This window comes from Anolis sagrei, chromosome 1 (genome assembly GCF_037176765.1).
Source record: "Anolis sagrei isolate rAnoSag1 chromosome 1, rAnoSag1.mat, whole genome shotgun sequence".
NCBI classification, from domain to species: Eukaryota; Metazoa; Chordata; class Lepidosauria; order Squamata; family Dactyloidae; genus Anolis; species Anolis sagrei.
Genome location: NC_090021.1, coordinates 286,717,989 through 286,737,281, shown reverse-complemented (window position 1 = coordinate 286,737,281; position 19,293 = coordinate 286,717,989). Strand labels below are relative to the sequence as shown.

Sequence of the window (19,293 nt, the reverse complement as noted above, 5' to 3'; positions counted from 1 at the left end):
GTACAAAATGGAAAGGAATACAAATGTATACCAACAGAAAAGAGTTTGAATATTAGTTTCAGAATACATATTCCATTCATAATAGGAATGTATAAAATATGTCTACAACATTCTTTTTAACTTAATGCATAGGACACATATGATTTCATCCCTGACAGAACATGAAAATCACTCTTTGGGATATGCATCTCCCGACATGCAAGGGGAACTATCTGTACCATACTAAATGGTCTGGACATATTTATGAAGGAATTCCTCTAGAAACACAACAATGCCTTTGGATGTAGTGTAAGATATGGACATCACAGACACTGCAAATAGTTGAAGCAGGTTGTAAGAAGAGAAGGAAAGCTTTTTATTAGACTTTAGAAACCAAATGAACTGATTCGATTAAATACTACAGGACAATGTGGATAATTAATACAGCTTTGTAGTTTCAGGGCAAGTTACTCTTAGGTAATATACCTCTACCATTCATCTGATTCAACTAGAATTATTTAGCTTCACAATAAATTGGTCCTTGGAAGTACTTCTGTGTCATCTCAAAAAGGGACAGATCACAGAGAGTTTCAAACATGCTCTGCCAGGACAATATGCTCAATTGGATGTACTTCTGTAAATCTGATAATGCAAAGGTCATCATGCTTGGACTGCAGCCTAAGGAGAGGTGCAGGTTCCCAGAAGGATCTTGTCATCATCAGATGAATAAGATAGAGACTTTACAAAACAACAATGAAGAGGAGATCTGGATTTCTTCATGTTATATGGATCTACCTGTCTCTACACACTGTACAGCAAAGCTCTCATGATGGGATGGAAAAATGTAGTGGCAAGACGAAAAGACACAATAATGAACATACATTCTATTTGGCCAAAAATTACAAAATTTTTCTGATTCTTTCCATTTCACCCAAAAATTTTAAAATAAAGTGACATAACTGATATCAAACACGGAGTTGCTGAGCAATCACCAACCCTTCAAGTCCTGAACTGAGGCAAGAAGAATATCCAGCTTTGTGCATGCCAGGAAGTGGGATCAGCAAGGCCAAGGGTATTGAATTCAGGCACGCAACTGAAAGAGTACTGCATTGTTTGTGGCCCATAAGGTTACAAATGGAAATGGAAGAATCAAGGAAGTATACAGAAGCATATGTATGTATGTATATATATATTTATAAATATTTATAATATATAATTTACCAATGAGAACATGCAATTATTAAGTATAGCACCTATTATACAGTATAATACATCAAAATAGTTTTTTAAAATCATACAGTTTTTCAAGAAACAGCAGGTATGCTCCCTCTATTGCATTCTTCTGTAGTGCTTGAAACCTGAATGAGACTATGGTTCAACACTGTGCTACATCACTTACAAGAAACAATATACACATTTAAGAAATAAAAAACAAACACATTCTGACAGAACAAGAGAAATTCAGTGCAGCTTCAATGCAGCATTAAAAATGAATCAAAGAGGAAATATTCTCTTGTCCATCCAAGTATACTATTTTGGCAGTAAATGAAGACAAAATTACATTAAAAAGAATTTATGCTGACTACAGGCAAAAGACTACAGCAAGCAGATCAGTAATTGTCAATGTATACAGAGTTTGCATTCATTTAATTTTAAAACAGATACCCATTCAGAAAGCTAATTATATCTATTTTAAAATATTCATGAGTTTTTTTAAATCGACCACTGACTTGAATCTAGCAGAATTAAGCAAAATATCAGAAAATGAGGAGCCAATGGTTTTATTCAGAGCATAACATTTCTGGGAAGTGGAAGACAGTTCTCAAACATTAGTTTTCTGTGTACTGTTTTCCATTTTCCAATTAATTTCAAGTATCTGTTTAAGTAGGAAAATATGTACACTTGTATAGTATGGAAGCCACAAAAGGGGTGATATTCTACTCAATAGAGAAACATTTAGAATGCCTAGCAAGATGGTGGGAATTTATGTACATATTTGCAAAAACTGAGATACAATATGCATTTAGGAATACTGAAATCTAAGAAACTACCCCTGTGATCTTGCTCTGCAGGCTTTACTATCAAGGACTCTGGCCCAGGTTCTATAGGAGAAAAATCGAACTGCATGAATAGGCCCGGCAGTTACATTTAAGAAGATTAAAGCTTTATTTTGTTTTAAATTAATTAAATTTTCAAGTAAAAGGTTTAAGTGTGGAAATATTTCTCTTCAACAGTATGTTTTTGCTGGGGAAAGATTATGTATAAGGTTAACAGGAAGAAATATTTCACATATACACCCAGATATATTCTGCTCAACTTTAACAGTGACTTCCCTTTGAAACTTTATTGCACTCAAATAAATATCAAAACTACAGGATCTAATCTCAGTCTTCCTCTCTACCTCAAGCTGTGGCGATTATTTCCTATTATTTATTTATTTATTTATTACATGATGGGAACCTGGTGCAAAGGTTTATGGCTCCAGAAACATACAAAGAGGTTACTGCGTTGTCCAAGGATCAAGATATGAGCAGCAGTTAAAAGAATTTTCAGGATCTGGAAATAAAAGTATATAAACATTTATTCCCCCAACTTCTTCAGATTTATGTTTGTAATCCTATGCATAGTTACATAATTATTATGAGATACTGGTTTCAATTAATTTGTCTTCACTTATTATATCTAAGGATGCAGCTCTTACTGAATATATATTGGTACAGGATGTGTGTTTATTTTTGCATTTTGTTTTGTTTTTAAAAGGACAGAAGCACAAATCATGAAAGAGCATGGGAAGCAAACAAATTCGAATGATGCTGAAGCCAATACTAGAGGAAAAACCTGCAGGAATATTGCTGTTCCAAATTATTTGTTTTCCCAAAAATATGCCTAGAAACACAAAGTATTGAGCTCAAGTGTCATGGTGTAATGGTGAAACCTGTTAGTTTCTAACCTTTCCTTGAGAGAAAAGCTAAAATAAGCCATGTGTTCTCAGTAAATAAAAAGTAAACGAAAATCTTACTAAAACACTCACCTCCAAGAGCATGATCTGAATGTTTCACACATCTTGAACTTCCTGTAGTTCTATCCCTTCCCTCTAGCTTCCCTGATCTGCTTGCTGCCTGTTTTTAGGCAATGCCTAGCCACTCATGTACAAATAGTATTTATCTTACAAGTTGCTTTTCTTTGAAAGTCAGTATGAACACTGATCTTTGAAGACTTTCTTTTTTAAAATACACAGTACACAGACACAACATGCATCAGATTAAGGAGTGGGTGTTTGACACCTGACAAGACTCTGTTCCTATCTGCTAAGTTTACTGGCCGATTTGCTTTTTCCTGTGGGAGGTTTAACATTAGAGGAGTGGTGACAGGAGCTACTAGACCCCTTGAGGCCATTCTTGTTCGACTTGTTGTAGCAGTGCTCTTGTTGGCAGGATCTCCTTGAAGAAGAGGAACCTGAAAGACTAGGAGGCGATTTGCTCCTTCCAAGATGGGGGGATGAACTTCTCTGGTCGTGGTGCGGTCGGCCACTGCGGGACGATGATGAACTGGCAGTACGGGGTAAAGAGGAGCTCCTTGGTGAGGCACTGGGACTGCGCCTGGGAATGACCGGGCTCTTGGGTGGCGTTTTAGGGCTATGTGGAGATCCTGGGCTCTTACACTGAGAAGAACTCCGTGGTTTCTGAGATCCATTCTGAAGGATTTGAGCCAGACGGGAGATCAGTTCTGAATCAGAGTTGCTGCTTCCTAGCACTTTATACCTGCGCAACCTTGAAAAGAAACAGAGCATTATTCCTCTCCACATGATTTTCTCAAATCCTATGTCAAACTACAGAACCTGGCAGCTGTACCATTCTTTCCAGGGTCAACATGGAAAGTCTCTGTTCCATCATTATACGACTCAGTGAACAACACAATTTTGGTGGAAGCACTATTTGGAAATGTCTTCCTGCTGAGACACAACAGTCTCTTTCTTCTTGCATTCAGACAGGCTTTAAAAGCAGAACTACTCAAAGCAAGTTTTCACATGTAATTATCTACTATTTTTAAGACAGTATCATTTTGATGCTGCTACTTAACATTGGTTCTAGTTGTATTTTTGATGTTTGCGTTGGTTTTAAGTGACTATTGATTTAGATTTCTTGTTACGCTTCCGTAATCTGCTTTAAGGAATAATTTCTCACAGAAAAGCATAATACCATGAATTAGAAAATAATGTACAGTTATGCTATTATATAATGGCGGAGGGATGCACTGTACTCATGATAAGTCATTCATTTTGGCATTCTAAAAATAGCTTATTACCTCTATTAATGTTTAGAGACAAAATATTTGAATAAGATTCTAGGACAGAACATCTAGAATGGTAAGCTATTATTTTCTGCAGTTAATTTTGAGAAGTTTAAATGCAGGATTTTATTACTAATTGTTCCTACAAAATTACAGGAAGCATTATGAATGTGAGTAGCCCATGCAGTAAAAAAAACCTCTATCACAGTGTTTAAGTCTTTGAACTATTATTATATATTATTCAGTCATGATTTTTTATTTCATGTTAAATTTAAAAGTCAATTCTTTCTGCCTGCCCCATGGCATAATGACATTTAAGTAATATAAAAGTTCGAGGTTCAAAGGCGTGTACATTCTGCTGTAGATTTTGTTCTATTTTATTTATTTAGGTGATACGTGCAAGGTATGCAAACCTGAAAAGTCTTTATCTAATGTGTTTGCCAAAATATTCATTACAGAAGGAGTTTATAATGGAGCTATAGATTTTTCTGGCTATCTAGCTCTATTTTGACAAGTAATACATTTCTATTTTTGGCAACCACTGCAAAATTCCTGCCTATTTTAATATATGCGGGTGATGTACTATATAAAATAAGATGGGGGGACTATGACTATGGACCAAAGTTGGATTGCAAGGCCAGCCCTTTTAGCCCAAGCTATTAGCTACAGGAGCTGGACATTTGGGAGACCAACGGAGGGAATGACAAATACCACTTCTTACTCCAAAAGGTCCCTCAATTTCATCATAAATGTTGAATTTATATTAAACAACTGCCAGCAAACAGATTTTTAAAATTACCTTCTATAATAATTATATCTGTTCCAAGTTTACACTTTAAAATAGAAACAAAATGATTTTAAAACATAGAACAAATGTCACCATCACACACAGATACTACTTATGCAGACAAATAGATCTGCATAGTGAGGAGTATCCCCATGTGTACATATTCACCTGCTTAATTCCAGAAAACAAAGAGAATGCATTACAATTTACATAGTGGCAAAGACTGTAGTAATAGTCTTCCTAAAATTGCTGAAATTGATTTTAGTAAAGCTATTGTTTATTCTTACCTAGCTTCTACACCAGGCCTTGTTGGTGGCCTTCCTGGTGGTGGTCGAGGAAAAAACTGAGCAGTGTTAGAACTGTTAACAGGATCCATGGTAGTCCAAGATACAGGTCTTGGAATTTTGCTTTTTCTGATTAAAGGATTGTTTGTTGACAAATAGTTCTCCTCTACTTGGTTGTGTAAATGAGTGTCCAATGTCAGTTTAGAAATAGAGGACAACACATCTTCAGAAAGTGGAATGGGACCAGTAACTCCTTTTTCCTTCAGTGACTTTTCAGAGGCACTTGAGAGGTCACCAAAAAAAGATCTGAGGTGTTTCCTTCCTACCAGTAGTTTAACCAAGTCTGTTTGATGAGCCTTTTTCAAAAGAAGTTTTTCCTTTGCTGAAACAGGAGAAGACTCTGATGAGGAATCTATATCTTGCGCTAATACAGGAATGCGACTCTGCCTTGCTGCAAATGGTGATCTTACCAACTCCTTCTTGGACTGATGAGAAGTTTCATTTTCTGAAATGGAGTGAAAGACATCTCCATTTTTTTGGACATTTTGCTCCTCTTTCTGTGTAAAGTTGTCAGGATTCAACTGTTGGCCACCACGATCTCCATCATCCTGGAAACCATTTTCTTGTACTGGCACTTGACTTTCCAGTCTATGAGCATATTGATCAGTACTTCTTGATAAAGAAACATCTGATGTTTCAGCAGCCGATTGCTTCAATAACTCTTGTTTTGCATCCTGATTTGGCAATGGACAGGAAGTGAATGGTCTCAGTTCCTCAAATTCTGTAGACATCTGAGGTTCATCAAACAAAGGCTCAGAGTTGCCTAGGACTGTCAGGCATGGCCCTTTAGTTTGTAGTTCAAACGCATCTCCACAAACCACAGGCATCTGTTTGTCTTCTTCAAAGAGACCTGCACGTTCTCTTTCCTCTTGCCTCTTCATGAATTGTTCAAGTAGATTGGTTTGGCTACAATCATGAATTACAACACCTTCTCCAGCATGTCCTCCTTTATCATGTGCCTCTAAATCATGGTCTAACTTGAGAACTACATCTGTTTTACTGCCACTGAAAGTTAATGCATCATTTGCCACCATTGAGACAGCTATGTTCTCTCTAGGAGACAGAAGTTCAACATTCTGTTCCAAAAGCCGAGTGTCCCGCTCCTTCTTGTCCATTTGCTGACCATAATGAAAGCTCTCAGAGGCAGACTGTGTGGATGCCATTGATGGTTTGGGTATTGTCACCTATACAGAGAAGAGAGTTTTAAATGATTCACAGAAATTGCTTTTCTTCGCCTTGAAATGCTCACACAAACCACATACTCATATAATCAAATCATAATATAAGATTAAATGTGAAAATTAACAACTAATTTGCTTTTGTAGGGTTAGACAACATTAAGTGTAACTTTGTTAAAAAATCAAGTCTTCTCAAAGCCACTTTTAAAATCCTCTGCTCTGTCCCATCCATCTTAATCTCTCCATTGCTTTTAATTTCAACAATCCCCTTACCTTAGTCCATAAATATGGTTTTATTCTCACCAACTTGATTTTATTGTTCATCATCTTCAAAAGACGGTCCTTTTCATAGCCTCCCCCCTTACACTCTTTCTTTTAGTAGGCTCCTCAAATCTCCTACATTTTTTATCAAAGAGAAACTAAAGATACTCAGTGATGCCCTTTTTCTACACTCAAACCTTTTCCATCTTCCAGTCTATATATAGACTCGTTATTCAAACATTCAAGTATCCGAATTTTAATTAACATGACACCCTGCTCAAATACCTCCATTGTTTCCCATATCGTTTTGCAACCATCACAAAATTTCTGTGAAGAACAAGGAATATTATGAGACTAACATGTTTTATGTAGCACATTTTCTCATCAACACCAAATCACTTTAATCAATAGCCTGGAGTCCTCAAATGTTAATGCCAAACAAAATTTGTGAGCATTTATGGTGCCTTTAATAATAATAATAAAACTTTATTTATATACCGCCCTATCTCCTGTAGGAGATTTAGAGCGGTTTCCACGTATGCAAAATAATACAAAAACGTACCATATAAAGCAAAAACATAGGCATAAACTGTTAACACAGCATATACATTAAAATCAATTTAAAACCAGTTCCGCTCTCTTCTTCATACAAGGTAAGCTGCCAGGGGCAAAGATTTCAATAAGAGGCTGGACTATTTGGAACAGGCTGGGCCAAGGCTAGTGCAAGGAGAAGGGAAAATGGGGCTGGCTGAATGCTACAGTACAAGGATCGGTCTCAGCAATGGCCCTACTAGGAGACCGGAGCCACTCAACTCCAGGACCAATTAAAGGACTATAAAAAAGGTCTGGGCCTTTTCTGATAAAGGCACAATAAATCATACACACTAAAATACAAATAAATCATATAGTAAATTAAATTAAAAATACTACTAATAAACAGAAATTAAAATACCACTTTGCCACAACAAAACGTTTTATATTTACACAATTTTTCAGTAAATGACTGCTACAACAGGTTTTTTTTTTAATGGGGATCTTGGAATTCTTAATATTTTGATTGCCATTTATCAAAAGTTTGGGGTTTTAATTTGTGTTTTAATATATATTGTGTAGTCTTTTGATTAGAATCTCTTTTTATTTATGTTTGGAAGCTGCTGCTGCCTTGCATCTCAGGCAAGAAAGTAAGATATTAATCAAATAAATCTAATGAAATTAATGTTTGGGTAGCAGCATTACTACTTTTGAATTTTCTAGGCTTAATCCAAGACCAAAAGGGCATTCAGGAGAATAAATGAGCATTGCAGAGATATAAGACTGAGGAGAAAGAGTGGGTGATGGGTACAGCATAGTTCTAGAAGCTATCATTATAAAGGTATGGCAGAAACAATGGGAATGACCACATAGTCTCAATTTCTAATTTTATACTGCTTTCATTTATGTAGCATATTGTCCGGGAAAGACTGTTTCTATTAATATCTATCTATCTATCTATCTATCTATCTATCTAGCCTTACAATTCAGTGATTCGTGATGCTAATAATGAAAGAATGTTTACTGATTCTCTGTAGCAGAAAGATCAAATAGTACTTATGATACTGAAGCAGGACAAGCTAACAGTGTTTGTAAAATGGCAAAAGAGGGATTCTTACAGAAATAAAAAAATACAAAACCTATTCCTTGTGAACCTTATCAATCAAATCTAGCAAAGGTCATTTTAGGGAACATTGTAAGAGCCCATATAGTGTACTGGTTACAATGTTGGATTGGAACGTATGAGTCATTCAACAATATATGAAAAGTGTGTAATAGTAAACAGAAACTGATACCAGGAACAAACATAATAGCAAAAATAATAATGCGTGTATAAACCTAAACGTTTACTTTGTTTTAAAAATTATTAAAGATTTAAAAGAAAGCTGATGGTTTGAGCAAGAAGTTGATATGCAACATGTTTATACTTTTATGCAATCTTTCTAAGCTCTGATGTGTGCATGTGTGTCACTTTTCAAGCCTAGATGTTTCTTCTGTAGCTCCAGAAAAATGCATTTATTATAACTAAACAAACAAACAAACAAATGGTGCACATGTGGTCCACAGTCTTCACTAACAAATCTACTTTGGTGGAAACAGCTAACATTTTATTTTCTTTATTATTCCTTTTTTTTTACTTTTAAGACACAAGCTATACAGAATTCAAGACATACAGAAACTGCTTTCAAAAAGTTAACAGCACTCCAGGGAGCCTGTGCGAAGTGCCAAAACCTTTCCTTCAAGGTGATGAATCATTCTTCAAACAAATTATCCCACTCTGTTCTAAGCAGTTATGAAAAATGGATTCGGTCCATTTGGCGCATAAATATTGCAAACTAATATTTTTTGGTTTTTAATTTTGATGTTGACTCCTAATATTCTTCCCTCCTCATCTTACACTCCTAAAGCCATTTTACTTTCTCTGTGGTCCAACTGGTGGGTGGCAATCTGTTTTGTAGTAATAATTATTGTTCTTCACTCTATCTCTGAAGGAGCACCTGCCAGTGTTGTCTCTTAGTTTCCCATCAACTTGTGAGCCTCCACAGCATGAGTGAGCAAATTACAGAAAAATATAATGAAATTATTTTTGGAAATTAACATTATTAAGGCTTCATTGTTCAGAGAGGCACTACCTTGGAGGTAATGATGTCAGTTGTACCAAGTTATTTCCAAATTCTGCAGACTGCTAACTAAGCTGATGAAAGAAGCATCACATATATTGATAAAAAGATTCCCCAATGGTTTCTAAGATTTTTTAATGTATAATTTATTTTCTAACCTTAAAAACAGTCTGGTCATATGTCCTAATTTACATATCCTATTTCTCCAAAATACAAATGAAAGCAAAGGATGAATTAAAAAATGGAGAGCAAAGGCCTTGAAGTTCTCCTTCAACAGCATCTATTCAGGAAATCTAACATATACACAGGTCATCTGATTGAAATCTTCTCCATTAGGCTGAAATGCACCATATTTCTATTTAAATTGTAACATCTTTAATTTGTATCTAAATACAAAAGTTACACTATGAGCAAGTTGAATTCAAATATGTATCATCTTTTGCTCACTACTTTCATGATGCATTTATTCATTTCTATTTATGTGAAAATAGCCAATCTGTTTTCAAAAATCAATGTGAAGGAAAGACAATTGCAATAATTAAACAAAAATCAGTGGCATAGGTCTATTTTGCTTCACATTCTTTGAGAAATTGGGTTGTTTAAATAAATCTGTATACTCTCGGGAGGGGAAGGGATGGAAATTTTGCTTCTTGTTACAGTGTGGTACAGTCATTTTTTTGAAAGACAGAGAAAACACAGAGCTACATTCTTGCCACAGAACACAAAATAAAATACATAGAGCTTATTTGGTTTCAAATGAAGGATTTTTAAAAACAATAAATCCATGATCTAGTTCCTGACTTTCTTTCAAAGAATTCAATACAATTTCCCATCCACACACTGAGCAGACTCAGAACAACTCATGGCCGGTATCACTCTAGAGTTTAAAGAGTAGCCAATGAGTATGTACCCCGTCAGAAGTCCTATGGCTGCCTCCTGCAGAATTCTGGGGCTTGTAGTTTAGGGGAGGGGGCTTTAAAATGTTCAGCCAGAAAGGTCCTGGCTCTCACTAAACTACAAGCCTCATACTTCTGCAGGAGGCAGCCACATGATTTCAGATGGGATTCATACTCTTTGCTTACTCTTTAAGATCTAGTGTGATAAAGCAGTGTATCAGCAAAGTGGCTGCCTCATATGCCATCAGATAACGCAATTATGTCTCTTATCTTTTTGGCAGTAAAGTCATTTCAAACATGACTGTCGTTTAAGCATGAAAAAGATCAGAATCGAAAAAACAAACTAGAAATCACTGAAATCCGAATAAGAAAATGTATGCCCTGCTATTAAGAAATCATTGATTATTTAATTCACTGATAGAAACAAATGTTATATTTCAGAGGAAGTATCTGGCAAATCCACCTCTGAATATTCCTCATCTAAAAAAATCCTCTGACATTCATGGTGTCACCATAAGTCAACTTGAAGGCATTAACATACTCACACACGCACATGCATATAATTGAAACATTATTTTCTTCAACCAGTAATACACATTTCTACTGAAAGAAAAGGAGCGAGACAGGGAGAAAAATCTATCCACAGACTATGTTATCACATAATATAGTCTGCAAATAAGCAAAATAATGGGCTGTGCAGAAATGTTCTTTAACATGACAATACTAGTGGTAGAATGGGCTATGATGAAAGGCTAAGCCATGCTGTTGAACAGTCATTGCAAGTTTAAGTTCCTCTGCTACCTCTCTCAGTTATAAGACCACAGTGAGTATGAATACTAATGACTTCCCAGAAAGAAATCTAATTGAATAATGTCTTCCCAATATTTTCTTGAATAATCTTCATTCCATATTACTTTCTTCAATATTATGTATTTATATGTAATTGTAGTTCTATTTGTTGTAGAAACACTTAATCCCCCTCAGTCAGGAAATGAGGCATAAGTGTCTGTAATATATCCCATACAGTCTTCCTCTGCCATACACAGAAAAATATAATGAAATTATTTTTGGAAATTAACATTATTAAGGCTTCTATGATTTCTATCTCCTATTTAATGACAGTATTTGCCAATGTACCTTATTTTTCTACAACAGTTTAGTATATAATGAGCATTCAGTAATATTTACCACTGTTTCAGATTTTCAGCCTTTTAAGTCATGATTGCCTACCAGGAAGAATGTTTTCCACCCCAAATATATATTTAAAGAAACTTGAATTTACTTCTGACCAATGCAAAGTAGCTGGGAACAACAAAACTTCACAAATGACTGCCACAGTGTAGTTGCTTTGATGAAGATGAAGATGTATTCACCTGCTGAAGTTGGGCTTTTGAGATGCGAATGACAGGGGGAAACCTGTTTCCACTGGGAATGACAGGAAGTAGTCTACGGGAAGCTGATAAAGAAGAGGAAGATTGGCTCTCTGCTGATTGACTCCTTGGAAAGCCAGTCTCTTTCTTAGGGTCCAGGTGGGTGGTAAGATGGGCTATAGGGTTCAGGGTACGGAGGATGGGGCTTGAAATTCTTGGGATGGAGTAATGCAGCATGTGAAGTGAGCTGAGCTGTTAGAACAACATGGCAAGGAAAAGAGAAAATGTTTCAAATATGTATTAGGAAAGACCATATTTTGGTTGGTTCTATCATAGCCTTATAGTCTGCTTTTTCAAATAATTGTGTGCAAAAGATAAACATTGGCCACTATAAATATTTGTAATATATCAAAATATGGAAGGTCTAATTCCTACTTGGTTTAGCAATGACATTCCATAATTCATTTAATTTTTCTAAAGATGTAAATACAGAAGTCTGTTCACAAAAGATACTGCTTTCAAAAATTATTTACTAGATGATACACAATGGGCATTGGGGACAACAATATTTGTAGATACTCTAGTCCCTTTAGATACAGTGGCATAGTACAATGGTCTCTCTTATATAAAACAGAACAATCAATGTTTGCTTTTTGGATTTCTTTTTGAATATTTTCAAATTGTGGATGGTCAAATCTGTGGACACGGATATGGAGAGCTGTGTATTCTTTATCCATACTTACATTATAAGCAATCATACAAGTATACTAGTACCTAATATAAACCATTAATGCAAACCAGGGGCACAATTAATCAAAATTTCTAATCCACTTCAAATTCTGATCAAAATCAATCCCTAATGGTAGCGTTTGGATATGGTTTAACATTACAGGAATAGGCATGGCCATTCTTATTTGCTACTCCCTACCCCATCATGACTGTGTGACAGGAGAAATTACATCTTTGGTACTAGATTAGCATATCTTTCAAATCCTATGCTACAGTTAATCTCACTGGTTCTGTTTTCTGAAGAAAACATGTTGTTAATTTTAGCTATAAGAAGTGTGAACAAATCAACTTCACATTATATTTGACGCATAGTATTCATGGATTCTGCCTCTACAGATTCAACCATCCATGGTTTGAAAATCCGTATGTGCTGCCTTAAATAGGGATAGACCAAGGATTGTCTATACCAGTCCTCATTCTCGACAACACTATACTGTAATTCTTTACTCATATTCATTTTTAAGCTTAGGTCTACCTGATAAATTTCCTTTTTCTAAAGTTAGGTTTAAAAATGAGTTATTAACACATACTTCTTTGGAAGAACAGGCTGACTTGAATAGAAGAAAAATCTATAGGCTGTAGGAAAAGTAGTGACTATTTGTCGATATAATGTCTGCAGAAATGACACGACTATTTTTTTGTTGTAATAAGATGGTAAAAGTAAAGGGAAGAATAGAAGACACGATTAGCCAAGAAGACTACAAGTAGGGAAGGGGAGGAGGGCTCATATTTTTGTAGTTGAAAGTAATATCCTTCAAACCCTTTTAGAATAGCTTGTAATAGCTTATAAGAGCTTATGATAGCTTATATCTGGCCTCTCACAATAAAAATGAATTAATGTAACTTTGTACCATATTAAATATGACATGCACAATCCCAATGATTTTTTATACTTCAAAAGAAGTCTTTAAAACTAAATAAGCTGTCTATTTTTGGATGAAAGGAACATATTATGGCCACTGCAAAAGCGAACCTTCACTTTCCATTACTAAACAATGCACAAGCACTAAAAGGACAGGATAGAAATGGTTTTATGCTAGATTCCTACCAAAAATTAAGTTATATCTGACAGTTGGCAGGATAATCATTACTATGGAGTAGTACTATATATATTTGTGTAAAAATCAACCTCATGGTATAAGTTGAGGCTTATTATGAGTTTTCCTACAATCCACAGATATGTGTAGGGTAAAACTAAAAGCATGTAACAAACACATATTTTCATCTCCTTTTAAAAATGCATAGAAGGAACATACTGAAGTAGAACTAAAGAGAAGGAGAGGATGTGTTTATTTGATTGGTTACAATGGGAGACGGGTATAAATCGCACTGTCAATCTTCAAATGTCTACTACATATATACAGATACAGAATATAAATGAGGAAAAATAATAAGAATTCAGTATGGGAAGGAAAATGGCAGGGAAAGAACAACAGGGAAAACAACTTACTGCTATCAGGGACCCTGTGCAAAGGCAGACAAGAGGCAGAAACAGGACGCTCTCACCCATTAACCTTTTTTTTGCCCAAACCTGAGGGGGAAAAGGTAGACCTTCCCATCTTCCTTACTTTTTTTCATCTTGAGAGAGATTCGGTAGCAACATAGTGGTGGCTGCCATTTTTATAAGGCTTTACGGCTTAATTCTCTCTGAAGATATACTGTGGCTGTCATTTTTCATAGGGGCAGGTTTTTACAGTATGCTCCTATTAAAAATGACCACTACAATCTCTCTGCAGAGGCTTATGCAGTGAGCCCTATTTTAAAAGGCAATTGCCATTCTGTTCCAAGTGCACATTACATTCTTCAGCTTCCTCACGTTGCTGTTGAATACCACTCAGACTCAAAAATGATGAAGAAGGATGGAAAGAGATTAAATGTTTAAATTGGAAGAAAACTCTGTTCAGGGGTAGGGTTAAAAGCAAAAGTGAGATAGCCCATTGTTTGGTTAAAAGAGAGGTTATAAGGTGAGAGCTGTTCCATTATTGGTCTGTGTATAAATTGACCCAGGTTTTTGTGAGTCAATTGTTTGTCAATTTATTTTGACTTATACACAAGTGGTATTTTGATTATGCTTCAGATACATTTTCAATTGGTAGTGTCTTGGATTTTGTGAATAAAATGAAGTTGAGCAACAGCAATTAATAATAATAATAATAATAATAATAATAATAATAATAATAATATATAAGGATTTAAAGATCGAACTGCAAAGACTTGGCACAAGCCAGTCACGGTGGCCCCAGTGGTGATCGGCACACTGTGTGCAATGCCTAAAGACCTTGGCCTGCACTTAAACACAATCAGCGCTGACAAAATTACCATCTGCCAACTGCAGAAGGCCACCTTACTGGGATCTGCACGCATTATTCACTGATACATTACACAGTCCTAGACACTTGTGAAGTGTCTGACGTGTGATCCAATACAATAGCCAGCAGAGTGATCTTATCTGCTGTGGACTCATCTTGTTGTGTTTCAAATAATAATAATAATAATAATAATAATAATAATAATAATACTAATAATAATAATACTAATAATAATAAATCAATAATAATAATGACAACTTTATTTGTATAGTGCTCTACCTCTCCAAAGGTACTCAGGGCAGTATCCAACATCTAAGGCAAATATTCAGTTGCCGGAAAGAAACCATACAGACAATTACATCAAGATAAACACATCTTACAATATAACACAACCTAATTAAACTTAACAGACAAATAAAACAACTGAAAAACTGTTCACTTACTGGAGTAAAAGCGCCTTCTGCTTGGGCTTCCATCAAGCTTGAAGGCGTGACAGCAAGAACATGACCTGGAGTTCCAACTGGAAATTCTAGTTGATCTGTAAACTGTTCAGAAGCTGCAGTACCACCGCATTCAACACCTAGTTCCAAAGGTGTTCCCATGGGTGTATTCTTAGTGTTAGCTCCAGGTTTATCATCCTGTGGGGACTCCTCCAACACTTGAAGCACCTCAGGCTCCTCATCAGAAGGACTTCCAGTTGTTTTATGCCCCACAACTCCATTAGTCCTGAAATCCTGCAGGTCTCGTTCTTTGTCCACAATCACCCACTCCTTGGAGTCACACTCTTGCTGGCAGGAGCTCAAATTGACAGCTACATAACCATTGCTAACACCACCATCACCCTGTTCTGGAGAGCCACCTGAACCAGGCTTCGAAACCTCAGGTAAGTATTCTTCATCATAGTGCCAAACATGCTCAGGACCAGATGAAGCTGCAGGCTTGGATGCGTTCTGAGAAGTTGCAACAGCAGATTCCTTTCCAGCATTCAGTTCTCTTTTCTTCTTCTCCATGCTTGGGAATATTGAGAGAAATTAGTGTGAAATATGAGACAGCAGGTTAATGTTAGCATTTGGAAAGAGATATAAAGTCTGGTCAACAAAGTAGAATGTAGGGCACATACATTGTCTGGTAGTTTTGCTATTTTAAAAAATTTCAAAAGCATTTCATTTATATTTCTTGGGATTTCAGAACTGGAATCTTCAAACTACATTATAAAAATGACTTCCGATTCGCTTTACTTAAAACTGATCTTCCATCCCAGAATTTTTTGGGTAAGACACATGGCATGAATGGAACCATGTGGCAATACTGAAATCTGCACCAAAAAGCTGAACAACACAAGTTACCATAAATCAACCAACAGTAAAAAAAGCTCAGCACAATGGAAACCATTACATACCAAATTTCCAGAAATTTATCTGTGTCTGGTTTTGATTCCAAGGTCAAACGCTTCTCCAGTTCAAAACTATGGATTGTTCGTAACTTCCGGACCAGAGGAACATCCCGATCTGGCTGTGTGGTCTCTGAGCGGACTCTAATTGGAGAACCAAGGCTTGGTGCATTAAGCATTCCATTAATTGGCCCATGACTGTTCTCCTCTTCTGTAGCAGCCTATGATAAAACACCAGTGAACAATTAAACAATAGGTAATTCAAACATAACTTAGAAAGACGCATTCACTTCTTTTTTTTATTAAATGTAGCTTGCAGCTCCATCTGAACCTGGAAAAACACTGGCTAATCTAAATTACAGCTAAACAAACAACAAGATTTGTTACGATCCATAGACCCATCAGTAAAACCAACAGTTATTATAAATCCTCCCATCTCAGGAGGAGTCCACTGTAGACTACAGTTAGTAAAAACAAGCCAAATGTATGTAACAGAAGAAAACGAATACAAGATGCTGGAGATAAAGGGACTTTCTCTGTCTCCTCCAGATACTGTTTATTCATTCTTTCAATAAAAGTTAATTTTAGATTGAAGAAACAAGAAACAATTTAATACTCTTCCTTACTCAACTATAATACTTACTTTTTGAACAGCCATTTTTATCCTATTCCTGTTTGCATCCATTTCCTCCCATACATCCTTTTCTTGAACACGATGTCCTGGAAATTCTGGTAACTTCTCTGGAGAGATTCCAATAGGGATGCCATTCTCACCATCACTGAGCTGTTCATCTGGAAACACTTCATCCGTATTCTCTCGCATCAGATCTCCTGGTATTGGTGTGGCATTGGCAATTCTATAAAGAAGTGGAAAAGCAACTGTATATTTACCAGTACCAGTAAAAGAAAGACTGCTACATTACTTAAGCCAATAAATAATAAACTTCTTAAACAATTGAAAACGTGCCTCTATCTTTTCCTGTACATTCCTCAACACAATATACAAGACCAAGATTAAAAGGTTGTTACAATCCTGTGTCTTCTATGAAGTAGCACAGAGGAAAAGATATATCTACGAGGGTTGGAACTTTAATAGTGGCAACACTGCTGTAAAGACGCCACGCAATGAAATCAAAGAATGTTGTGTATACCACCCGTTAGTTACATACCTATGTTAACTCTGAGCAAAAAGACTCGCCTTTCCTACATCACGTTCATGCAGAGTGATGCGAAGAACTTAGCCTCGTATTAGCTTGCGCTCTAAAGTAAATGTTGTCACGATGTTTTCAAAACAAGAACAACGGAGTTGGATAAAGACTGAATGTTACAGAGGTTGTACAGCATGACAGTATCATCAAGGTCTTCAAAAGGCTTGTGGGGAATCTGTATTGCTTTACAGAACAGTGACAAGGTGGGTAAAAGCCTTCAACAAAGGATGCCAAAATGTGGCAGACATGCATCAGCCAGGTCGTCCTAGTGTCAGCAAAGCAGAAGTGAATGCTGTTGCCGCACTCGTAGACAGTGATCAACGCCATACGATTCGTGAGCTGGCCCAAAACACAGGATTTGCGCATACGACTGTGCTCCACATTCTGAAGGAATGCTTGGGCATGAGAAAAATTGCTTCATGATGAGGTTCCACATCATTTGATGGAAATGCAGAAATGGCTATGATATGATGCTGCTTGTACCCACTTGGAGAGCTATGAGTGTGAAGGAGAGGTTTTCTTACGCCGTATCATTACGCTGGATGAGATTTGGGCCAGATCATACCAGCCAGAAATGAAACGGCAATTGAACAAATGGCGTCATTACGGGTCACCACAAAGTTCAAAATTTCATCAGAACCCTAGCAATGTGAAAGTTATGGTGATTCTTATGTATGACTGTGATGGTGTCATCCTAACGTATACCGTTCCCCCACATCAGACAGTCAATGCACAGTATTACTGCTCACTTTTGGAACACCATCTCAGACCAGCTTTGAGAAAAAAACAGTGACACTTTCTGCAGAACACCCCTATCATTTTGCATGACAATGCTTGGACACATGCAGCGCAAGCTGTGGCTGATTTGCTTGACCAATGGGGCTGGGAAGTGCTATACCATCCACCATACTCCCCAGACTTAAGCCCTTGTGACTTTGACTTAATTCCTAAGAGGAAGGAACCACTTTATGGCATTCGATTCAGAACTTTTCCAGATATCCTTGCGGCAGTAGACCACTCCATTTGAGCTATCAACAGAACAGGCACTGCAACAGGTATCCACAATGCTAGCGACTATATTGAAGGACTGTAAAACTTGGTAGCATGTGTCACTTTTGTATTATATGTAAATAAATAGTTGCCACTATTAAAGTTCCAACCCTTGTAATTAATATTCATGGCCAAGCAATCTGGTCTTTCAACCGTAACCAAAAGTACTGAGAAAGGATTGGAGATGCCAAGATCTGAAAATGTATTTTCAAACAATATACTTAAGAATGGTACTTTGGTGATGGTAAAGGACGATATAATGAGAATCCTGACATAATCCTGTATACACTGGTAAATCCATTCACCACAGAAAAACGGAGAATGGCAGAACAAATGAAAGATTTCCCCAACAAATCTACAATGCTTTCATCAACATCATGTTACAAAGTAGCACACCTAGTTTCCTCAACATTGCAATGATAGTAAGTGCAAAAACAAAACTTCCTATAGAGTTAAAAAACTAGAGGCCCATTCCTTAATTCAATATTTGGCAACCTTTAGAAAAACAAATATATACATAATTGCTAATTTCAAATGCTCTATTAGATAATGTCAAATGAAATAGTACAAAATACCCCATGGCTGGTGTCAAACGAGTGTGTATTTGAGGAGTAGTTGAATTGGTGACTGTAATTAGAGAACCATCAATTCCAGTCTTTTCCCAGTCAAATAAGTCACTCTCGGCCACTCCAAAAATCTTCATGCTGTTGTCAAAGACGGACATGAGAAGCTATAAAAACAAAGAAAAGAGCAATAGAGCATTCAATTTACTATCAGACTAGAGATTTCCA

General features: G+C 36.4%; 1 protein-coding gene across 3 annotated transcripts in view; it reads right to left on the bottom strand.

Moving 5' to 3' along the window:
* Positions 1 to 1,153: 1,153 nt before the first annotated feature.
* TTBK2 (tau tubulin kinase 2) overlaps positions 1,154 to 19,293 on the bottom strand; it is a 62,644-nt gene continuing 44,504 nt past the window's right edge. For 2 of the 3 annotated variants that reach the window (XM_060761015.2, XM_060761035.2), the window contains 7 exons: positions 19,078 to 19,232; positions 16,888 to 17,101; positions 16,254 to 16,465; positions 15,298 to 15,865; positions 11,760 to 12,008; positions 5,344 to 6,584; positions 1,154 to 3,749 (listed from right to left, as the gene is read on the bottom strand). In XM_060761015.2, coding sequence (XP_060616998.2) covers positions 3,281 to 3,749; positions 5,344 to 6,584; positions 11,760 to 12,008; positions 15,298 to 15,865; positions 16,254 to 16,465; positions 16,888 to 17,101; positions 19,078 to 19,232 — 3,108 coding nt within the window. In that variant the 3' untranslated portion in view covers positions 1,154 to 3,280. The remainder of the gene's footprint in view (positions 3,750 to 5,343; positions 6,585 to 11,759; positions 12,009 to 15,297; positions 15,866 to 16,253; positions 16,466 to 16,887; positions 17,102 to 19,077; positions 19,233 to 19,293) is intronic. The other variant, XM_060761027.2, reaches the window with a different exon arrangement.